A 24,321-nucleotide genomic window follows, 5' to 3' on the forward strand; every position below is an offset into this window, starting at 1 on the left:
TTTTTATTAGGCAATAACAAATAAAAATAGGTGCCAATTAAGCCTATGAATCCAAAATAAATTCATGCAGTAAAAATCATATCTACCAACATTTCTTAAGCTTTGCTAAATACATAATCATTGCAATTCTCTAAGGCAAATCGGGTTTTAAGATGACTGACAGAAACCTATGAAAAAACTGGAACACAAGATATGCTCACCCAATATAATATTTCTTTCAATTGGAAATTGCCAGTAGATAGTCTGATTAGAAACTTACGTGGCACTGTTTATAGAGAAGATAACAGAAATAAAAAATAAATCTCTCTAATACACATCTGTCCTCTAAATAAGACAGTTTTTTCTTAAATAAATTATGCAAATAAGTAGTAACCGGTGACCTAGAATCCATCTTGATCACTCTTCTTCAACTCTTGGAGCAAAGTTATAAGGATAAAAATACACCTGTTCATAAGGTTGCCAAGTCCCCTCCACTCTCTGGCAGGGGACTTTTGTGTGCGTGCCGCAATGACGTCACCCAGAAGTGACGTCATTGCGCCAGTGACAGCACTTGTGGCTGCTCTAGGTGTTTCCAGGAAAACTATGGTTTTCCCAGATGCTCTAGCCCTTTGGGAGGGAAAAACTCTATGGTACCTACACACCAGCGCCAGTGCGATGACATCACCTCCATGTGACGTCATTGCACTGACATCAGGGTGGTTCCCCCCACGGCCCAATGTGGGCCTGCGAGTTGGGAACCTCCCGCGTGGGGGAATCCCCACCAGGATCAGGGGCTTGACAGCCCTACCTGTTCATAATTTAAAAAATAAATATGCTATTCTTCAGCTATACCAATAAACTCTGTGGTTAAGAAGCAGTCCTGAACTTTTGGTACTATACCTAACCAGCAATGCATGTGTGTGTTAGTGTGTGTGTGTGTTTGTGTGTGAGAGAGAGAGAGAAAGGGGAAGGGGAGAAGAAGAAGAATTGCAGATTCATACCATACCTTTCTCCCTGAATCAGACTCAGAGCAGCTTACAATCTCCCATGTCTTCTCCCCCCACAACAGACACCCTGTGAGGTGGGTGGGGCTGAGAGGGCTCTCACAACAGCTGTCCTTTCAAGGACATGTCTTGCAATAGATGTGGCTGACCCAAGGCCATTCCAGCAGGTACAAGTGGAGGAGTGGGGAATCAAACCCGGTTCTCCCAGATAAAAGTCCACACACTTAACCACTACACCAAACTGGCTCTCTAGAGAGAGAGAGAGAGAAAGATGGGGGGAGGTGCCCCAAGCGGAACCTGCAATATTAGTCTACCCCAGAACAGTCAAGAGTGATTGTATTATATTCCACACAGTCTGTTCTATGGCATCTGCAAGGTCGGATTGCCACCTTTTTATTGATGCAGGCTCTTTACTTTCATGCTGTTACATTCCTCTCCATATAATTGTGTGTGCAAATATAGAAATATATTGGGAAAGGCTAGTGCAATCTAGACTGCATATATAGGAACTGTAATCATTATACAAGCACTCCCTAACAGTGGGTGGTGCAATTGCACATTTGAGTGTATGGATTAGTATATTGTTATTAGCCAGTTTGGTGTAGTAGTTAAGAGTGGTGGACTCTAATCTGGATTCCCCACTTCTCCACATGCTTCTGCTGGTGTGACCTTGGGTCACTCACAGTTCTCGCAGAGCAGTTCTGGGAGAGCTCAACCTCACAGGGAGGGGAAGAGGAGGAGATTGGAAGCCACTCCAAGTGAAGGATGGGATATAACTCCATTTTTTTCTTCTTCTTAGTTGTTCTGTGTTTTGGGCTGAATTGGCTGTTCAACTGTCTTTGGATTTTCAAAAAGTTTTATTAACTTCAGAAAAAGACAGGGATGGGGAATGGGAAAATAAAAAGCACAATACATTCCGGTATTATTTTGCATAGGAATACTTTCAAAAAGCTTAATTCTACAATAATTTCTTTACAAAAATTATCCCCTATTATTTTGTCTCAATTACACAGAATCCATTTTCAAATTTTATAGTATACATCTTTTGTTAAAATTATCTAGTAATTTTGACAATTCCAGTAAAGATAAATTTTATAATATAAAATATAGGAAAAAAGAAGAAAAAGTAAGTTTACATCAGAGAATCTTAAGAGTCTTGGTTATCTAACCAGGCATAGAATTTCATCCAATATTTTCTTGCTTCTTCTTTAGATTTCCCAGCCTGCAGCTGGGATAAGAAGTCCAACTCTGCTGTTTCCAGAGCTTTTCCCACCAGATCCATTTTCGTGGGAATTTCCTGAGATTTCCATCTCTGCGCCAAAAGAATCCTAGTTGCTGTATTAAAGTGCGCCAACAAGTGTCTCATTTCTTTGGAATAGTCCTCAGGGGATATATTCAATAAAAATAGTTCTCGTTTAAAATGAATCTGTGTCTTCATGATCTTCTGTAGCATTTCATGCACCATTTTCCAATAGTCTTTTACAATCTCACATGTCCACCACATATGGTAAAAGGAACCAACCTGTTTAGTACATTTCCAACACTTGTTGGATATATTAGTATAAATCTTACACAGTTTCTGTGGGGTCAGGTACCATCTATAAAACATATAGATTTTCTTTTAAAGTTACTGACCTAGTTAATTTAACATTAAGTTTCCACAGTCTCCCCCAGTCTTCTAATGCAATATTGTAACCAAAGTTTTTTGCCCATTGAACCATACAGTCCTTTACAACTTCATCTTGTGTCTTCATTTAAAGTAGATATGCATATAATTTGGAGATTAACTTTTCTTGTGGACCCAACAAAATCTTGCCAAATACATATTGCTCTGTATTAAAACCTGTCACCTTGTCTTTGGCATATCTAGATTCAACTTGCATTCTCAACCACAAATTCATTTTGATATCCACATTTTCCAGTTCTTCTTTGTTTTTCAGTTGATTATCTTTTCCCAACAAGTCGTCATATCTGTAATTCTGATTTAGTTTTAGAAGGTTTGGATGAGTAAATGCTTCTACTGGAGAAACCCATCTTGGAATTTTTTGATAGATTCTTGTCTTTAACCATGACCATGTATGATACAAAGATTTTCAAAACCAATGGTTCTTAAAATAGGAGTGGCCTTCAAGTCTTTGATACCACAAATATGCATGCCATCCCATAGTCAAATCATGTCCTTCTAATAGCAGTTGTCTCTTGTCATTCAGAAGTATCCAGTCTCTTACCCATAAAAGTGCGAATGCTTTATAATATAACTGCCAATCTGGCAGGCCCATGTCTGCTCTTAATTTAGAATCCTGCAATGTCTTTAGTTTGATTCTAGGCTTTTTGCCTTGCCAAACACATTTGGCAACCATCCTGTTCAGTTCTTGAAAGAATCCATTATTTAAAAATACTGGAATAGTTTGAAACAGGAATAATAATCTTGGTAGAATATTCATCTTTATTAGGGCTATTCTTCCCATTAGAGATCAGTTTATATCATGCCATTTTTCCAAGTCTTTTTTAATTTCTTTGAGTAGTTTATCAGTTATCTGCTTTTAGGTTGCTGGATCTGTTTGAAATAACAACACCTAAATATTTAATTTTTGTTCATAGAAAAATCCTGATTTCTGCTGAAAGGATTGAATTTGTTCCATCGTCATATTCTTTGTCAAAAATGTTGTTTTATAATAATTAATCTTTAATCCTGCATAATGGCCAAATTGTTTGATCTTGTTTATAAGACAGTCAGTTGAGTCCATCGGCTGTTCTAATATAAAAACTAAATCATCAGCAAAGGCTCTAAGTTTATATTGTTCATCTTTTATCACAGCTCCCTTTATATTTGGATCTTTCCTTATTTGGTTATTCAACATCTCTAAAGATAAGATGAAATGTAGAGGTGACAATGGACAGCCTTGTCTTGTACCTTTTTGAATTTTAATAACATTTGTTAGTTCGCCATTCACTGTCACCCTTGTGTTTTGTGAAGAATATATTGCTTCTACTACTCTCAAAAAATTTTCACCACACTCCATGCCTTTCAATTGTTATAACATAAAGTACCAATGAACATTATCAAATGCTTTCTCAGCATCTAGACAAATTAAGGCCAATTGCTTCTCTGAATGACTGTCATAATATTCCAAAATGTTACAAACTGTTCTGACATTGTCTTTCAAATATGTTTTAGGAAGAAATCCTGCTTGATCATAGTGTATTATAGATTGTAAAACTTTCTTCAGAAGTTGTGCCAATATTTCAGCAAAGATTTTATAAACCACATTTAAAAGGGAAATTGGTCGATAATTTTTAATGTCTTTCAAATCATTATTTTCTTTTGGGATCAAAGATATTGTGGCTTCTTGACATGAAGCTGGTATTTGACCTACATCTTGAATCTTTTCAGTAAGGCGCTTGAATGGTAAAAGCAAAGAGTCTTCATAAGGTTTATAGAATTCTGCAGGTAAATCATCTGGACCAGTAGTTTTGCCATTCTTTTAAGATGTCATTGCCTCTCCAAGTTCCCTTATTGTTATTGGCTCATTTAAATTTTGTTGTTGTTCTTATGTAAATTTGTTGAGGTTATTTTGATTAATATATTCTTCTAACTCTTTTCTCATCTTATAAGCCAACCACCTTGCAGGCCTGTTGGCATGTTCAAAATTTTTTTGTCTAGCATACTTCAGTTTAATCTCCATCTCTTCCATAAGAATTAAATTCAATTTATGTTGCATTTCTTTGACCTTTTCTTGAAATTCACATTTTGTTGATTGTTTTTTAAGATTCTTTTCAGCTTTTCTGACTTGTGACATTAAATTTTGTAAGTTTTCAGTTCTTTCTTTTTCTTGCTACTATATCTAATTGCAAGGCCCCTATAATAAGCTTTAGCAGTGTCCCAAACTACTTGCATCTTTACTTCTTGTGTTATATTCTGTTTGAAAAAGTATTCCATTTCAGCCTTGGATTCTTTAAGAAAGTCTTTATCTGGAGAGCCAGTTTGGTGTAGTGGTTAAGTGTGCGGATTCTTATCTGGGAGAACCGGGTTTGATTCCCCACTCCTCCACTTGCACCTGCTAGCATGGCCTTGGGTCAGCCATAGCTCTGGCAGAGATTGTCCTTGAAAGGGCAGCTGCTGTGAGAGCCCTCTCCAGCCCCGCCCACCTCACAGGGTGTCTGTTGTGGGGGAAGAAGGTAAAGGAGATTGTGAGCCACTCTGAGACTCTTCGGAGTGGAGGGCGGGATATAAATCCAATATCTTCTTCTTCTTTCAAAATTGAAGTATTTAAGTTCCAAAATTTTCTCTTCTGTAGACCTTTTAGCTTTATCATTACAGGGCTATGGTCTGAGATAACTCTTGTTTGAATTTCTACATCAGCTAGATCTTTAATCAAACTTGCCAAAAGCCAACACATGTCAATTTTGACCAGATTTGGTGGCTGGAAGAGTAGTAAGTAAAATCTTTAGAGTTGGGATATCTTGTTCTCCATGCATCTACCAGATCCATTTCTTCTGCTAATTTCCAAAAATGTACTGGTAACTGAAGACCTTTACTTTTCATCTGTTTGTACATTTTTTATCCAGTTATCTATCCGAGACTGCATTAAAGTCTCCTATCAAACAATATTCTGCATACTCCAAATTTGATAATTTCAGATGCAAATCTTGAAAAAAATTCTTTTGGTGATCATTTGGGGCATAAATATTTGCAAGTAAAAATTTTTTATTGTTCACTGTGATTTCCACCAATAAAATTCTTCCATCTTCAGAGGCAAATTGCAATTGTGGATTAAATTTATCTTTAATATATATTGCCACTCCCCGTTTCTTCTTATACTTGTCTGTTGCTGTGAATAAATTACCCAATTTTTTGTTTTTCAAAAAGTATTGGTCTTTCATTAGAATATGAGTTTCTTGTAAGCAGATTATATCCATTTCCAATTTTGCCAAATATCTAAATGTCTTCCTCCTTTTAGCAGGAGAATTCATTCACATTAATTGAAACTATTGAAGCCATTATGGATTTGGATTATCATTATCTTTCTTATCCTTTTTGAGGTGTTGCCTTGTATGGTATCTCCGTGGTTCATTTGGATTTTCTACCCCAGAACCTTCTCCCGCCTCCTCCTGTTCATCCTTCTTTTCTTTACCTTATTTTCTCTTCATTCTTTCTAAAAAATTCTGAGCTTTAAAGATGGAATTAATCCTGTATCTGTTCTCCTGGTATGTAAAAAAAAGGCCCTCTGGCATTAGCCACATATAAGATATTTCTCTTCTTCTCAAAAAGTCTGTTAACTATTAGTATTTTCTTCTCTTTTGTCTCACAGGCTAGGGAACCTCTCTCAGTATTTTTACCATGTTTCCAGCTATCATCATCGGTCTATCTCTTACTTGTTTTAAAATGTCATCTTTGGTCCTCTTTCTTGTGAATCTCAAATTAACTTCACTGGACAGTTTGTTTCATCTTGTATAGCTTGAAGGTCTTACTTGGTCAAATTCTTCTTCCACCCTCTCAGGAGTCACCTGCAAAATTTCAGCCAAGGCTTCATTTAGAATTTTTTTTGTAAATCTTCATTTTTCTCTTCTGGTATGTTTTGAAACCTCAATATGTATGCAGCTCTATCTACTTCCAGTTGTAAGAGTCTAGAATCTTGTAAACTCTGTTCTTTTTCCAGATGTTCCACCTTTTGAGTATTCTCTGTCACCTGATCCTCTAATACTTTTAGAGCCTTGTTAGTCTCAGCTGTCTGTCTGGTGTTCTCTGAAAGCTCTTTTTTAATCTCTGCCATCTGTTCCCCAATGTTATCTACTTTGCTTGTTAGCTGTACTATAGCAGTCATTAAAGCAGCTTGCATCTCTTTCATGTCTCCTTGCATGGTCATAAATTTGCCTGATCCAGATGGAGGGTTAGATGAAGGAAATGTTTGCTTTCCTTCTTTGTTGTCTTTTTTTTTACAGTTTCCTTGGGATCACCCATTATTGTTGAAATAAAGACACTCACAACCAAAAATCCAATAGCACCTCTTCCACATTTGTTTTGAAACTCTATGTTCCTGTTTATACCAGATAAGCTAAACTCCACAAAAGAATATCCTTATTATGAAGCAGTTCAAAAATGAAAACAACCTTCTGGCTTCTATCAACAGTTTGTGTTAGTCAAAACAATACTAATAATAATAATAAACACCCCTTTTCAGTTTACCACAGTAAATAGTTAATAGGGAAAACAGTTCAGTTCACTGGAGCTGCAGCCATTTCCTGTTATGTGAAGCAAAGCTAATTCAATTGTAGTCCAAATCACCACCAAGTCTTCCCGCTAAATTCCAGGTATAACAGCTGCAAAGTATAAATCTGTAATCCAGGGCTGATTACCCTATTTGTAATCCAAGCAAGAAAGCCAAATTCAAACTATAAACCAGTAATCCAGACAAAAATAAAAGAAAACCAGCAGACCCAAAAATAAACCCTAACCCCAAATGCATAAAACAAAAGGTCAGTAATCCAAGTACAGAAGCTACCAAGTATAAATCTGTAATCCAGGGCTGTTTACCCTATTTGTAATCCAAGCATGAGCCCAAAAAACAAACAGAAAATCAATAATCCAGACAAAAAGGGAAAAAACCCAGCAAATCCAAAAATAAAAGCATACAGGTGCACCAAAAAAAGAAATCCCAAACCAAAAATCTTTAAAACCATATCCAAAAAATAATCCAACCACAGATGTACACAAAACAAAAATAAAGAAATAAAATACCAGTTAAAATGATTATATCCACAAAAATAGATAGAAATCCAATTTTAAACCAGGGATCCTGCTGTGTCTTATAATCAATATCAGGTACCCACCAGCTTTTAATAGTTTCTTAAAGTATTTATAAATTCAGTCAAAGCACTTGAACTTGCGCTTCAAAGTATTTTTAAACCAACCAACTTTCACATCCAAGCGCACTTGTCAGCAAACATCTTCTCCAAGAAGCAAAGCATTTTCATCCCCCAAAGGGAGTTTAAGACAAGTCAGTTAAATTCAACCATGCATTACAAGTTGATGAAATCTCTTACCACAGGTATTTTCAGTATATCGGGTTGGGCAGATTTTTACAAGTCTTGAAAGAGAAAGAGGGAGTGTCCCCCCGCCCCCCTTCTCAGTCTCTTGCCTTACTTGAAATCTGCTCCTGATTCTCCTTTTTCCTGCTGCATGCTACCGATCCAAACAAAAATATGGGGAAAAAACACAGTGCTGAGAAGATCAATATCCTTAGTCTTGAAGATGTAAGGCTTGAAGATCTGGAATGTAGAGTGTAAGAAGAAAGAAGAAAGAAAAACCGGTGACTGACTCTTTGGCCATTTAAAAATGGCTATCGGGATGATGAGGCTTGGGAAAAGCGGGATCAGGAAGCAGCCACCTCCGCTGACATTCCCGATCCACTGCTCTGATTCCCCTGCCTTCTATGACCCTCCCTGGGCCCCAGTCGACCTTCGAGGGGCGACCCCTCAATGAACCAATTTGAAAGTGGCTCAGGACGCAACAGTCCTAGCCACTTTCAATCGCAAGTGGCCGAAACCGGAAGTCCGGCTGTTCAACTGTCTTTAAGATATGTGCTGAGGATGTGCACTGGACCACTACACCACACCTTTACTATGGTTGATTTCTACCTTAAACAAGTCTGTTACATAACCTCTGTGTTATGGCAATTGCTGGGTAAAGTGCTTTTGTGCACATCAGAACAGCTGTTGGTTTTCTGCACATATAGCCCTAGTTTACACTAACAGTTTTGCAACCAAATATGAGTTTCAGAGTCCCCACTTCCAGAATTTACAGATGTGTTTGTAAATATATATTTCTTAATAATGATGGTTGGTTTCTATACCATTTTGTGTGCATTGCATAGCAACACCCAGGTTAGCTTCTGTGTAATTCATGAAATGACCCAATATCATTAAATAGTAATGCCATAATGCCATGTCCATACAAAATATATTGTAAATTAGATCACAACATATGGAAGTAAAAAAGGAAAAGAAGGACCTCTTGAAATTTTGGGGAATTTTGCCTGGCAGCTCCTAGGGCTTTCCTGCCACAGTTCAGGGAACCAACATTGCCTTTATAAGACAATCTGTTCCTATGGGAAGCAAGCTTGTTAGCACCAAAAGAAGAATGATTTATGATTCTGATGTTTCAAACAACAGTTCCTTTCTACAACTTCCCCTCACTTCAAAATGGCACAACTGCTCCCAGGAGCAAGCCCATAATTAATTAATTAATTCAGCAGTTGTTACCTTTTCAGATGCCAAAAATAAAGGAAACCTGCATCACCACAGCAAATTTGAAGAAATTATGGAAGATCTTTGCCAAGGCCACCTCACTTTTATCATGTTCTCAGCAGGGCCGGCCCTGCCATGGCAAACTAGGCAATTGCCTAGGGCGCCGGCCTTCTGGTGTGCCAAACTGGGCACTCAGTGAGGTTATCAGTACAGAGGGGTTGCCCAAAGTTAGCCTTGCCTAGGGTGCCAAACAGTCTAGGGCCGGCCCTGGTTCTCAATGAAGGTAGTAACGTGATTCTGAAGCATATCATACTATGGAATTCTAGATATAAAGTGGCCAAAAAGTCTCTAGTAGCTGCCATTTCTAGTTAATATAGAATAATACTCATTTTAAATAAAAAATAAAGATGCTTAACCAATCAAGGCTGAGCCAACATTTGTTGACTAGATGTATGGTGCTGTAAGTTATCATAATGCCATTAAAACAAATATAAACATGATGGAATGTTTTAGTTCTTTTAATCCACCAGCACTTGCACTTTTTTTCATCACAGAAATATGAACTACCACTGCAACAGACTTCCAAGAGAAAAGTGCCCTGAGGTATGTTTTTCACAGGCCACTTCTCTGTTTCTTTCTAGTAAATACTGTGCATCTCTTGTGTACTGTGGCCCACAGACTATATATTTCCCAGGTCTGTGCAGTTGTTCCAGGTTCTTATCAGGATCCCTTAACATTAATGATCATGGGCCAAACAAGCATTTCAGTATTCTCTGCTGTTGTTGTGTCCATCACCTATATCATGGTATCTTAATACCCAGTTGTGTGCACAGATCCCTATCTGCCATTTATCAGTGAGAGATACTTTTCAGCCTTTTTCAACAGTCCATATCCAGCCATGTTGCCACCTTTTTTGTTGCCTCAACTCAAAACCCTTTTTCTGATGCCTCAACAGAGCACACAGCTATGTTGCTCTTTTCAGAGCTTCCATTTTAGGCTGGATCTAGATCATTGTCAGAGCATAATCATGTTTAGCTACAGAATATATTTTCAGTGTCAGAAGCAAAGTTTTTGGGGTCACAAGAAAGTAGCAGTAATGAAGCATCTTGGAAGATGTACTAAGTGTTACACTCTTTTGTTCTCTCTCACACATATGAATCCCTATGTATATGATTAGGAAAACATGCCTTCACTTTAGGAAACAGGACTTCTAGCCAGATTTAATGTCTAATTTAGATATTAAGCAATGCTGTCATTGCATTCTAAAATAAGATTTGAACTGGGAAAATCCACAAGGCATAAATTTAATTTAAAAATAAATCCTAAGAACTAGTTTATGCATTCTTGTCCATAATTTGACCACGGATGTAGCAAGTAACAACTTGCATGTGTGGATGAGTTTTACATTTCCTCAAACACAGTGGGTTATATTCTAATCCTACTCTGGTTAGCTAAGAGAGATGTGTTGGCACAAGGTGCATCCTGCTGCTGGCAGTGTACCTTGGATTGCCAGCTGGCCAGGAGTAAAATGTCCTGTACTTTTAATAGAGGTCTAATGAGTGGATATGGCCACTAAAGCTTTTTGTGGCATGTAGCTAAATAAAATCACCTGAAAATTGCTTGCAGATCAAGTTGATATTAAAAGGTCAGCTAGAGGGATCGCCGTAAAAGTTGGCAGCCCTGTATGCCAATAGAATGCACACCCTCAGCTAAACAGAATGATAGGGAGACATTTTCCAATAGCATTGGCACACGCATCCCTTTCCTGATTGACATGTTGCATGTTATTAGTCATTTCAGGGGATCTAGCTGGATCTCTAATAATAGGACTTTCCCTTACCTGGCTAGGAAATCCTCCTGGTCTTGATTTTATCATTCTGCCTGCCCTTCCTGATTATGCATATGTGGCCTCCTTATGAGGAACTGCTGTATTCTCAAGGCTTCACGATTCCTTGCTGTTATTTCAAGTTCCGAATTTTTGGTACCTCCTAGCACAGGGGTGTCCAAACTTGCTTAACTTAAGAGCCACATGGAATAAACATGTTTAAGAGAAGGAAGGAAGGAAAGAAGGCAAATAGGTGGGGAAGAGAGGAGGGACTTTAAATGCCTTCTCCAAGCCACTGGCTGGCTTGGTTTGGAGAAGTGATTTAAATAGACAAATGCCTTCTCCAAGCTGGCTGATGGGGTAATGGGGGCTTCAAGAGCCATGTGATACGTGTGAAAGAGCCACATGTGGTTTCCAAGCCACAGTTCAGCACCCCACCGGTCTAGTACTTTAGATTAAGCAAGACGTGTATGTTCCACTGTTGCCCTAGGTATTCCTCCTCTGGAGTCACTTCCTTCATATACTAGATCCCTAAAAGCACCTAGTCATAGACATGCTTTCACTCTTGCTAGACTTAATTCTTTTCCCATTGCTGAGTTGATAGGTCGTTTTTCTAGAGTCCCGTACTCAAGATCGCTTACGTGATTGCGGGTTTGGAACTATAGAAACACTTGATCATCTTCTATTACATTGCCATCAGTGGTCGATTCCTAGATCAATTTGGATAACTCCTGTTCTTATTAAACACCAATTACCAACTGAACTTTGGGTGGTCCCTTATTTGCTGGCAGATTCTAATCCTGAAACCACCTATTTTGTTACAAAATTTTAACGATAATCTTATCTGTAAAACAACAAAAATCTGGATTGATCTGATGGTAATGGAATCTGGCATATATGTGGTTAACATGACAATTTTAGGTTTACTTAACTGTACAATAGGTTTTATTAGAAATTCCTGTTTTAACATTTTATTCATTTTTGGATTTGAATATTTTGACTAACATTTGAATTCTGTGAATATGGTTAGTTATGTTGTATACCCATGCATGTTTTGACAATTGTTACATCCTGATTGAGCTTAAGACCTTTAATCATAGAAGCTAATAAATGAAATGGAGTTCGGCACCCCTGTCCTAGAAGGTGATCCAAACATGACTTTCAGGCTCTGACAGGCAATCTGCCCTGTGCCCTTCCACAAATCAACTTGCAATGATGTTATCCAGACAGGCCTGCCCCTCTCCCCAAACTAGTCAAATAGAAATGCTATTTTGCATGAATGATGGCGTAAGTTAGTTACTGGAGCTTCTTTGCTATTAAAATGGAGTGACCATGTTTGTCTCTGCTGCAGCAAATATAAACAGGTGTCATGTCTTTAAGATGCCACATCACTCCTGTTTATTTTTGCTGTTACAGTATCCATACTTTCCCATCATTCTGAAGCCTTCATCAGCCAGTGGAATGGATCACTCCCTATAAATAAAAAAGTTATAGTTTTAAAAAAGCAAAGTCTGGGGAATGAAAAGAGATCTCTTTATTTGTTCTGTTTCTTGTCCACAAGTGAAAATTTTCTGCAAGGAGATAAATTAGCCACTAGAGGGAGATCCTGCACTTTGGCAAATGCTAGAAATTTGCTGTAGCCACAATAGACACTGAGGCCTGTTTGGATTACTAGCATGCTTGCAGTTACCACTAATGTATAAGCTTCCCTCCAAAATGATAGCCAAAAGCTTGCAAGAATAGGAAATGGTGAGTACACATGGAACTGTATTTATACCCCCTGTTAATTACATACCTGCATGCACACATACATATATGCCCACACTAAGTTCCAAAAGCTAGAATGCTAAAGTCAGCAAGTTATAAACCCACTCTGTAAAATGCTTAAACCAGTGTAAGACAGATGTCCCCCAACAAGACCGCCTCAATGTTGTTTCTAACTTAGCTTTAATTTAAATAATAGTTAATATTATTTGTTGAAAATCAATACTACCACAAATGCACCTCCCCTCACCCATAATCTTTGGAGGTCCTGTTTCAGTTGCCACCACCATTTGAAGTTAGATGAGTGGCAATCTGGAAATGGACCTTCTTGACTGTGGCACCAAAACTTTGGAACTCCCTTCCCAAGGAGATTCATCTGTCTCCCAAACAGTGTATCTCGCCATTAATGGGGATATGTCTAGCATATCCCCATTAATGATTTGTCTAGCATATCCCCATTAATGATTATTGGCCCTTGTTCTAGTGTTGTGTGTTTTTATTGAATTATTTTATAATTTTAACTATATTTTTATTTAATGTTTTAATATTTTTGTCCCCACCTTGTGGACCCTAACTGGGTGAGAAGCTTAAAGCATAAAAATGTTTCAAATAAATATTTCATTTTAGCATGTCATAATTTTGCATGATTTTGTACAAATTTTGTTTATGGCTAGATGTATAACAATAAAATTGTCTTGTTTGGAGAACTATTGACAGCCTTTCACAAATGCAAAAAATCCAAACCTGATTGATGCTTTTCTGGGGGGTCTTTCCCCTTTGGCTCCAGTTTTTACCTGTTAAAATCAATGTAAATGTAGTCTTGTTTTATTTAATTCATTTGTACCCTCCTTTCTCCCCAGTAGGACCCCAGTGACTTCAATCATTCTCTCTTCCATTTCATCATCACAACAACCCTGTGAGGTAGGTCAGGCTGAGACAGTATGACTGGCCCAAGGTCACCCAGACAATCTTCTATGACACAAGTACGGATTCAAGCCCAGGTCTAGTTGGCAGGATGTTATTTAAATAGAGGAAGGGAACAGATGAAGTGGCAATATGTTAGAGAGGGCATGTGGGAAGGAGAGGGGATTCCCAGACACCTGCCCATAGCCTAAAAATGGACCACCACTGTCATAAAGCGCTTCCTCCTTCCCTGAGCCACTTCCCACCCATAACTCACAGCCCTTCTTTCTCAGCCCCTTGCTTTTTACTTTTGGAAATATTAGACTATTCCTGTCACTCCATTAGGTCACTGGAGCTCACTCTGTGGCTGGGTACGTGGATGTTTCCATTTAAATGCATAAAATAGGGAGCATTCAACTCCGGGTTCCTGTGACACCACAGCAACTCAGCCAGTAGCTAGAGAGGGATGGTTACCACTTGGATTTACTTGAGAATGTGTCCAGCTTCTAGTTTCTGTGACCTTTATTGCTCTTACTTTTTTGCAGGAAAACGGGTGGCATTTTCTGCTACTTCCTCCATCACACTGCATACCACTATGTTACGCCTATCTTGAGGGTCCTCTGATCCCCAGGAACAAATCTGGAGCCTCAGGACAGGGAAGAGAGATTATTTTTCAGCTAATCTGTACATTCTGTATTTTATTTTGGCATTTTATTCATAGCTGAACCATGGTCAGTGCCCTAAAATATCATTTAAAAGCTTGGTTTAGGGTTGCTATTATGTCATCATCACCATCAATGAAAACTTGCCCATTGATCAGACAGAAAGTTTTTCCTCTGTGCCCATCTGAAGAGGCAGGTGGTTGTATTTCACTCCAGCCCAAGGGTGTCCATTTCCCAGGATTTAGAGTTGAGGATGTGTTGTCGTACTTGAAGTATGCTATTATTATGGAGGCATTAGGATTGTTCATCATGTGCTCTCATTTTTTAATGGAGGCAAGCCCAGAGCAGGGAATCATCCAGTGATGCAACATTCAGCCCCTACCCCCTGCATCAGGAGTAACTGAATGATGTAATCAGATGGAACATAACTGCTTGCTTCCAGCTGAAGCAAGCCTTGAGTCATGCACAGACCTAGCAGGTAGTGTCCTCTGTGGAAAGCTGCTTTGGGCTCACAGAGCCTTTAATTATTTGACTTAGAAATGACTGACCTTTGCATTTGGCAGCATAAGTAACATGACTGGGGGCTCACTGCTTCTTACCTATTCATCTTATCTCCCTCTTTTAAGAGGAGATCACTGATATTAGGACTGGCCAACCAACTTAAACCACAAAAATCTCAGGTTTTGCTTTTCTTCTGCTCAGTTCTCCTTTGAACATGCTATAAAGTATTTATTTCTTGATGAAGATTTCTTTTAAAACTACTTTTCTGAGAAAGCAACTTTTTAAATGAATCACAGCTGCAACTGATAAGCAAAATAAAGCCTTGAAGGAGCTTATTTTCCAGAACCAGGCTAGATGTCTTTTCAATAGCTCATCTCCTCAGCAACTTTAAGATGAGTTCTGAAAATATAACAGAGGGCATTTCATTTCAAATTGTCTTTCAAATATGATCTTTACTTTTGCTGCCTTAGAGATAATAGTCTCTTGGGAAAAATTTTTGACATCCAAAACCTAAATATTTGCACTAGCATACTGTACTGAAAGGCTAGTACTGTAACTTGATGGGAGACTACTCATTAGTGTATTTAAAATACCTCTATTCCACCATTAGATTTTAAGCAACTAGCAGGAGTCAAATCTAAAGATAAATCTAGTTAATTAAAACACACAGCACCCCCCCCCAACCATAACTAATCAAAATAGCATGGTGCAAAAGCCAGTCCAAAGAACAAAAACACCAGCACCCAAGTAAATCAAACTATGAGCCTCACAGAATCACCTTGAGGGCACAACCTTTCACTACCACATAAACATGAGCAGCAAAAGATAAGGCAAACATATCTTGGGAATGAATACCTGAGTCTCAGTTCCACTGCTGAAAACACCTCTCCTGTATCAGCAGCCCCCCCTCTGCATCAAAGCTGGAGTTAAATGAAAGAAAGATTGGAAAATCTTTACATCTTGGTGGCTTCATGTAATAGCAAACAGTCCTTTAACCATTCTGGCCAAAACCTTTAAGTGATTTCAAATTTAAAACTTAATTCAGAAGCAGCCTTGAATGTCAATGGCTGCTGTTACCAGCCAGGGCAGAGGATGTGTTTCACCTCCACTAATCTCTGGTTGTTTCCAACGAAGATGCTGCACTGTGAGCACAATGTATCACCGTGGGAGGGCCCATAGGCAGCCCACCTCTGGCAAGCTGTTCTGCCTACATCATACTGGGAACTGGACTTAGCTTTTTGAATCCACATGCATATATTTATGTATTTATGCATTTTGAATATCTTTCCCCTCCACAAAAAGCTCCATCAGTGCCTGTCCTTTCAGTGAACATTCAGAAACCTTTTTGAACTTGCTTTATTGTTGCCTTAAAAGTTACTCTTTGCTGCCTGAATATATTCCACATAGTTACTGCATCAGTATAACTGTATGTAATATGGTATTGCTGTCCTTGTACTTTGCAGTTCAGCTCATTTATAAGTTGTTTAGATGTTGAGGAAGAAAAGATGCACTCAATAAAGATACGATCTTCTGTTGCTTCTGAGTTGCCCTCATTTTATGCACCTGTCACCAACTTGGCCTACAAGTCATCACAGCCTCTCTCTCTCTCTCGTGTTTGAGATAGCATGGCCCGTACACTGGTCCAGACTAGTCTGTGACATGACAATGCATTAAAATATTTTTTTTTTAAAATCAATGAGGCTCTACAGACAAAACCATTATCTATTTCAGAAGTTCTTTTATTTCCTTGGAAAGTTTACAGTGCAGCAAGTGCTATGTAAACAAAACATGATATGGAAAAATAAATATTCTTAATAAAAAAGGCCATCTTTTTGCAAAATGTCATTATTTAGACAATCACAACCATTAACATGCTCACAAGTCACCCAGTTAATTCCATATTTCACTTCCCCAAAGTGTTGCTTTCTTAATTGTGCCACAGATAACCAGCCCAAGAGGAATGATTAACCAAAACAATTTGGTTGGCAAAAGTCCACTCTGCTTCCAACAGAAGCTGAATACAGCCTGCTATAGGGGCTTCACTTGGATTACATTGACCTTTGTGCCTGGATGCTTGGTACCATTTTCTACTGGTTGCACATCATCACTGGTGATAATGAAAATGATGGAAGAAGAGCTGAAAGTCACTTTCTTCTTGGGTCTGTCCCCTGCTTTCTGGGACATGACTATGGGCCTTATTGGCTTTTCACTCTCTACTGCTGGCCTGTCTTTCAGGGTCCTTTGGAATTTCAGGAGGCGAACACAGAAGAGCTGCAAAAGGCACCGTCGAAACTAGGTAGAAAGGAAAATGACAGTGATAATCCAATGTTCCACTTTCTCGCAATATATTCAAGGGTGACATAGATACTCCATGGAATCAATGTCAGCTCCTACTAAATATGCTCAGATGTAAGTGCAATTAGATTGATTCCTCTTATTGAGAAGTTTTTGAAGCACATGATAATATGTAGTGTATTTAAGTTCATTTTAGCATCACTGTGGCCATTAGTATTTTTAAAGCTAAAGGTATCTGGGAAAGAAGTTTTAATGGTGCCAACAACTTATAGGATAACTGAAGTATGCTTGAACAGCATCTTATGACATCTCATAAGACATTCAGAAATATTCATTGTTCTTTGCAAGTGGTAGGAATAAAAGAAGCTGATCTATTTTATAGTTCAAACACCACAAAGGAAGTACTTTGCAATTGAAAATCATTCATGATTTTAATACACTTAGGTTTAGGTTTGCACTGAATTTTGACTTGTAAAAATCTGGGGTCAAAACAGGAGTTATAGTTTGTGAAATGCCCCATCCTTCCTTCAAAAAGTACTTTTTATCACATTTGTTTATGGCTATCTGCCTCCAGTGTGTTTCTGTTGCTCTACCAGTGCCATTAAATAAAAAACTGGAACTTCCTCCCTACAGTGTGATCCCGGCCAATACAGATCATGCTGGGATTGTGATGTCACAGTATCACTTGGCATATCAAATCCGGCTACAAGGTGACACTACTGAACACAAACTTCCATTTTGCTGCTCTCACTCTGAATCAGGTCATAACATTGTGACCCGAAAAATCTGCTTCCTATCTTTTAAACGTTTTGTTGTTGCATCCAGCCTGATGAAAAATTCTGTTGGCTTGAAAGCTTCTACAATCTAGCTCTTGTTTTTAGATTCTGTGTGTGGGCCAAAATGACTGTTTCTAAGCCATTTCACCTTAGGTAGCAGTCAGCTTTGAGTGTAAACTAATTGGCACCAAGGACTATGGACCTAATAGCTTGCTGCAATTTGTTGCCATGTTCCATGGGAAATGGAATTCATTAAAAATGGTCTCCCTCCCCACCTTCTTCCAGCAGAAATGACTGGCAGAATCCAACCCAAGACTTGCAGGAACTCCTTACCTAGCCAGTAAGATTCCCATGCCCCACACCTATTGGAAATTCCTAATCCAATCCCCAATGGGAATCCTGCAGATGAATGCTACCAGACCCCCACCAGTGTGAGAATGAAACCCTGAAGTGTACTCAAATTGTTCTTCCACAGAAAGAGTTATGAACTGGTAGTGTTCTCTCCTCTATGATCAGGTCTGATTTTGAGTGGAAGAGAAGGTAATCTCTGCTGCCTGCTTCCCTACCACTAAACAAAAACACATTAGCTGAGATAGCAGACTGAATTAGATATGAACCTTGCAAAATGTGTTAATGTTTTCCATTAGGAATGCTTACCTTTCTGCTCATGAAAATATAGATAACTGGGTTGTATACAGTGCTTGATTTGGCAAAGAAAGAAGGGATAATAGCCACAGTTGGAGTTATAAGGTGACCATACCCATAGGCCATCAGAAGAGAGACCACTGCATAGGGCATCCAACAAATAAAAAACATGGTTATCATTAAAAAACACATTTTGGCTACTTTCCTTTCATATCTTAGGATTTTGATCACTTGGACAGTCTGTAAATCTTCGACACAACGAAGCTGAAAATAAAAAAGAACAAGTCTGAAAAGACATCATGGCAGTTATTTTTGTGAGTAAAACATTCAGTAATTATTATTAGTGTAATAACTTGAGGACTTATTGTTAGCCGATCATGTTTCTTCACTGAAGAATTTGGGTACAATCCTTCTCTGCACAATCAGAGGATGAGCCAGTCCTAAGGAGTATCAAGGGATCTAATGGAGCCCTCCTCTTTCCATTCCTCTTCATGGCAGTTGTGCACCATCCATTATGCCAAACAGAAGGGTGGCATACTTCTCGTTTCCTCATCTAGCAGTCCTTCCTCAAAGCAGGACTCTAGCCAGACATCAGCATAAACCTGAAGTGCATTCTAGGCTGGTCTCTGAGTTGGAAACAGAAGAGTGGATTCCTAAACAGGAAGCATGCCAACTGCCAAGGTCAGGCAGCAATGGTAAGTATGTGAACACAAATGAGCATGAGGAAAGAAGGCCCCCAATGGGTCTAGCTGTAGTCCCTCTCTATGCACAGCTGCACTAATGTTAGAATTTATTTCACTTTTAGCTTCTAGGTTTATCTTTCATGCACAATACCCAGACAGAAGTTCCTTTTACACAAAGTCTGCTACTGGGCTAGATCCCACTAGTGAACCCCAGGCAGCTCTGGCTGTGCATCACAACAGTCTGTCCAGTTTCAACAGAAGAAGTCAAATAAGATCACTAAAAAAGTGGTGCTTCTATTTTTGGTTGTAAGTCTATATTTAGACAAACACAAATATGTTTATAAACTGTGAATGAATTATAAGCTCCATATTCTTTATTAGCCCATCACTGAATTTCTATCTACTGCAGCTAGGAGGACTACAGGAGCAGTGAGAAATAAGCAATTGCAAAGTTTTCATGCTAAAATTAAGCATCTAACAACAGGTGGAAGAACAGGTATTTTTACTGATGCTTTCACTGAGCTCTACCACCATAAACTGGACTATACTTAGGGAAGTCACTGGTGAGCATCCAGCAATCTGCAGTGCAGAACTATCCTGCTTCCTCCTATTGCAGATGACTGAGTCCCCTGGTATTGTGTTCCTGAGGGTTTGCAGTGGGAAGGAAGAACCACCCCCTCTCTTCTGAAGACCTAAGTGCCCTTCAGCCTTTGGAAATGCATGGTAGGAAACATGTTGTTATGCAGAAGTTGCAAAGCAGAAAACTCATCACTGATTAGGATCATTTTGGAGGCTGATGACCTAAGAAACAAGACACCAGTTTGACTGACAAGCAACAAGATCACAAATTCATTTATCAAAGTTTTCTATTGATGCCTTCCTGAACTGGGACAGCTGACAAAAACAAAGCCCTTTCTAGATGTTCATGGCATGCTTGTTTATGGTTATTTCATATCCTCCGTATTTTCAACAGAGAGAAATTATTTCATTTAAATATTAGCATTTCTCATAAATGAATTTATTCTTACATATCCAGATGAGTATAGCAACCTTCTGCCCTGACCTGTATGGCCCAGGCTAGCCTGATCTTGTCAGATCTAAGAAGCTGAGTAGGGTCAGCTCTGGTTAGTACTTGGATGGGAGACCACTGAAAGTCCAGGGCTGCTACACAAGGCAGACAATGGGCAAAACCACCTCTGAACATCTGTTGTCTTGAAAACCATATATGATTGCCATAAGTTGGCTGTGATTTGATGGCATAGCAACCAACTTAATTTCAAAACCTCAAAAGCTGCATAATATTTGATGCATCACACAAGATTTATAAATTATAACATTTACAATGCAAAGCTAGTACCTCACAGGAATTGAACTGATACTGTGGATGTGGAAGAATTATGAACCCATCCCTAGAGACTATTAATACACGGAAGAATAACTTTTCCATGTTTCAATTTGGCACCAGTTCTTTAAAAATACTTCTATTTATTTATGTACTTGTAATTCTTTTGTTGTTACTTCCTATATGGGAGGGTCTCCAGCCTCTTTGAGCCTTCAGGCACCTTTGGAATTCTGACAGTATGGTGAGCACAGCCACAAAATGGTTGCTACAGAAGGTGGTGCCAACCACAAAACAGCTGCAATATATTACCTTCAGTCACACAGTGAAGATCCTTATGCTGTGGGGGCAGCTGCTGCCAAAGCAACAGCCAATCAAATCTTTAATGGACAATCAGAAGCCCTGCTGAGCAAAAGCCCCACATGACCATACTAACATTCTAAAAACACTTGGTGGGCATCGGGAAAGGTGTCAGAGAGTGACATGGTGCTCATGGGAACATTAGGGATAGGGATGGGCACATACTGTGGTTAATGAGCCAAAATTTGGCACAAACTTGGCCTGGTTCATAGCCCCTGAACATTTACTAGACTTGGTTTGGCTGTTTGGGCCATTTAAACCCAACAGCTTAATGGCATGGATCTGCAGACCACCTATTAGGTTTAAATGGCTGCAAGCCATTTCACCAGTTGGTTTCACTTTCCCCTGCTGTCAATCATTTCAGCCTAACAACAGATGAGCACACAGCCATCTCACCAGTCACGTTTCACTTCAAACAGGGAAGTGAAACAGTGCTGAAATAGCTACCAGCCAGTATGAATCCCCCATTCTCCCAGCAACTGCAAACCATGGCCAGAAGAAAAGGGGTATCACCCAGGAAGGCCAGCAGTCATTTAACCCGTCTGTTTTGCTTCTCCCCACTTTGAAGCAGGGAGAGCAAAACAGATGGGTTTAATGGCCTGCAGGCATTTAAACTTAACAGCTGATGGATGGACCCACCCTGCTGTTAGGTTAAAATGGCTGGCTGCCATTTCTATGCTGTTTTGCTTCCCCTACTTCAACTATTACAATGGCCCCCAACCTTTTTGGCACCAGGGACCGGTTTTGTGGAAGACAATTTTTGTGCGGACCGAGGAAGGGGGGAGGGTGCTGGGATTTTTGCTGCCCCAGGCTGCCCCCACACCCCATCCCTGCCTCCCAAGGGGGTCTTTAAATGAGGAGTAGGCTAAGGTCTCTGCCTCACTCTGCAGCCTAGTTGCTAACAGGTCACGGACCGGTACCAGTCCATGGCCCGGGGGTTGGGTACTCCTGAGCTATTAGGTTTAAATGGCAGCAAACCATTAAATCCATCCATTTCACACACACACCCCTTTTGAGGCAGAGATAAGCCAAACAGACAGGTTAAATGAGTGCCAGCCATTTAACCCTTCTGGAGCGATCCCCACTTTCTCTCAGCCAGATCCAAACTGACCAGTTGAAGCTTTTTTTTTTTTGCTTGGTTTGGGAACCACCTGAACTGAACCAGAATTTTTAGGTGCGTTCCCATCTCTAATTGGGGATCCCTGTCCTATGCTGAATTCTGCTGCACTAGGACACATGTTGGGGATACTTATGAAGCTATATGCAAGGCCATGTGCAGCTACCCCTCCCCCTCATTACTCATGCCTTCATCACTTGTTCCATGCTTTTTTAGAGAGCAACACTGTATACTACACTAAAGAAAAAGCTGAATTCACCATTTATATTCTGCTCACATGTATAATTAGGCATCAAAATATTTCTTTGAGAACACTGTCAGAAATGGCAAGATATGCAAACAATTTGGCAAATCCTCTTATCTGCAGTGGTCATTTTAAAAGCTGCTCAAGAGGAGGACCATTCTGGCTCACCTTTTAGAAATCCATGCTGCATTCACTCATTTTAACTACTCTATCGCAAGTCATTGCTTTAATCAACTTACCATCCGTATTGCATAGAGAATATGTCCGTAGCAGTACGCCATGATCATAACAGGAGCCACCAGGCAACCAAGAAAGAAAAAGAGGACAAATGAAGCATCATTGGGCTCTTTTGACCTCCAGTCCAATGAGCAACCTAGCCCATGTATCTCCAGTGTATAGTGGTTCCAGCCCAGAAGAGGCGCTCCTGTCCAGGCTAATGAATAGAGCCAGATGTATGTGATAGCCCTCCAGGACCACGAAAAGTCAACAACTCTTGCGTGCACTACTCTAATGTAACGTTCGTAAGCCAGGACAGTGAGAGTCATTACTGAAACAATTCCTGTACAGAGACAAAAAAAGAAATCATGTCTTAGGCAATAATTCTGAATAACAGACAGGTATCCTGGTTCAAGGATCGAGACACTGACATCCAACTCAAATCTTAACTTTATTGTTGCAACTAAAGCTGCAAACTGTAAGGACAAAGAACTTCAAGAAATGAGATGGATACAAAAACATCCATGGCCAAAGGGAATCCCACACACTGTACTTGATGATAAAAGTAAGTGTTGGCTTACCACCCCCACCATCCCCAGATACACAGTCATGTACTACAATCCAAATATGTTCCCTGGTCCTGCATCACAGCATTGGAAACATGAAACTGCCCTTGAGTTCAAATGATATATGTCAACAAAAGGAAAGCATGCAGCCTGTTCTGGAAAACATGTTACTCTCTTCTTAGGGCAGCGGTTCCTGGGCAGTACTGCTCCCTGGGGCGACAATGGATTACTAAAGGGGGAGGCAGGGGGTTCTGGAAGTGGGGGAAGCAGGGGGATGCTGGAAGGGGGCCCCTTGCACTGTTCACTTATTTATAATTAACCAGGCTATGTCACCATACTGGCAAATGGCACTCCAAGTCTTTACTGTTTTGAATTTTATTATCATCTTCCTTAGTAAGTCACACAAACTGCTATTCTGATTAATGCTTTTATAGGGTAAGGGCACTGGAGATGAGTATGAAAGCAAGGGGGCAGTGGCCCAAAAAGGTTTGAGAACTACTCATTACTCTCATTTTGTGGCTCAGCTGCAGTTGAAGGTGTTTGGCTCTAGAACAGAGCTGCTGGTAAGGTGAGTGAGACTTGATTTGCTTTTCTAAAACTGCTGGGGAGCATTACCTAGTGTTGCTCTGGGAGGTAACTGTGTGAGTGCTTGGTGCCTGCTGGAGAGGGGCTTCTGATTGCTTTTGTGTGTCTTTTGTGTAGCTGTTGCTGAGTGAGGAGAGCTTGTTTGCCTGAGAGTAATTGCTGGCCCCACGCTCTGCTGTTGCTCTGGCTGTTGAGTCAGAGGTGGATGGGGGCTTGAGCCTTTAATTTGCAAGGCTCATCCTTGCCAGAGGCATGAGCCTTTGGCGTAAGTCGAAGGGCAAGAGCCAAAGGGCTCTTGGCCTGGGGTTCTAGCCTGGGGGTTCTGTAGAAAGGTGGGTAGTTACGCACAAGTAGTTTCAAGTGGCAGTTGGTAGTGGGATTTAAAGAAAAGTGAAGATAAAGAAAATTTTGAAATGGATTGCAGCAGTATGGCTGGTGAGGGAGCAGAGACTGTGGGATGTTTATATTTCTATCTGAGACTAGCACAAATTACACTTGCAGCAAGTGCAAGTTAGTGGCCCTGCTGGAGGAGAAGATACAGGGACTGGAGGCACGATTGTCCATACTGCAGTGTATAAAGGAAGGTGAGGATTTTCTTGACAAAATGCAT

The 24,321-nt window shown here is 39.7% G+C and overlaps 1 protein-coding gene across 1 annotated transcript in view; it reads right to left on the bottom strand.

The window, feature by feature from the left end:
• Window positions 1-16,603: 16,603 nt before the first annotated feature.
• Window positions 16,604-24,321, bottom strand: part of OPN3 (opsin 3) — a 30,475-nt gene continuing 22,757 nt past the window's right edge. The window contains exons 2-4 of the mRNA XM_060243482.1: window positions 22,584-22,903; window positions 18,614-18,865; window positions 16,604-17,177 (exon numbers count right to left, since the gene is read on the bottom strand). Coding sequence (XP_060099465.1) covers window positions 16,914-17,177; window positions 18,614-18,865; window positions 22,584-22,903 — 836 coding nt within the window. The 3' untranslated portion in view covers window positions 16,604-16,913. The remainder of the gene's footprint in view (window positions 17,178-18,613; window positions 18,866-22,583; window positions 22,904-24,321) is intronic.

This window comes from Heteronotia binoei, chromosome 1 (assembly GCF_032191835.1).
Source record: "Heteronotia binoei isolate CCM8104 ecotype False Entrance Well chromosome 1, APGP_CSIRO_Hbin_v1, whole genome shotgun sequence".
NCBI lineage: Eukaryota > Metazoa > Chordata > Lepidosauria > Squamata > Gekkonidae > Heteronotia > Heteronotia binoei.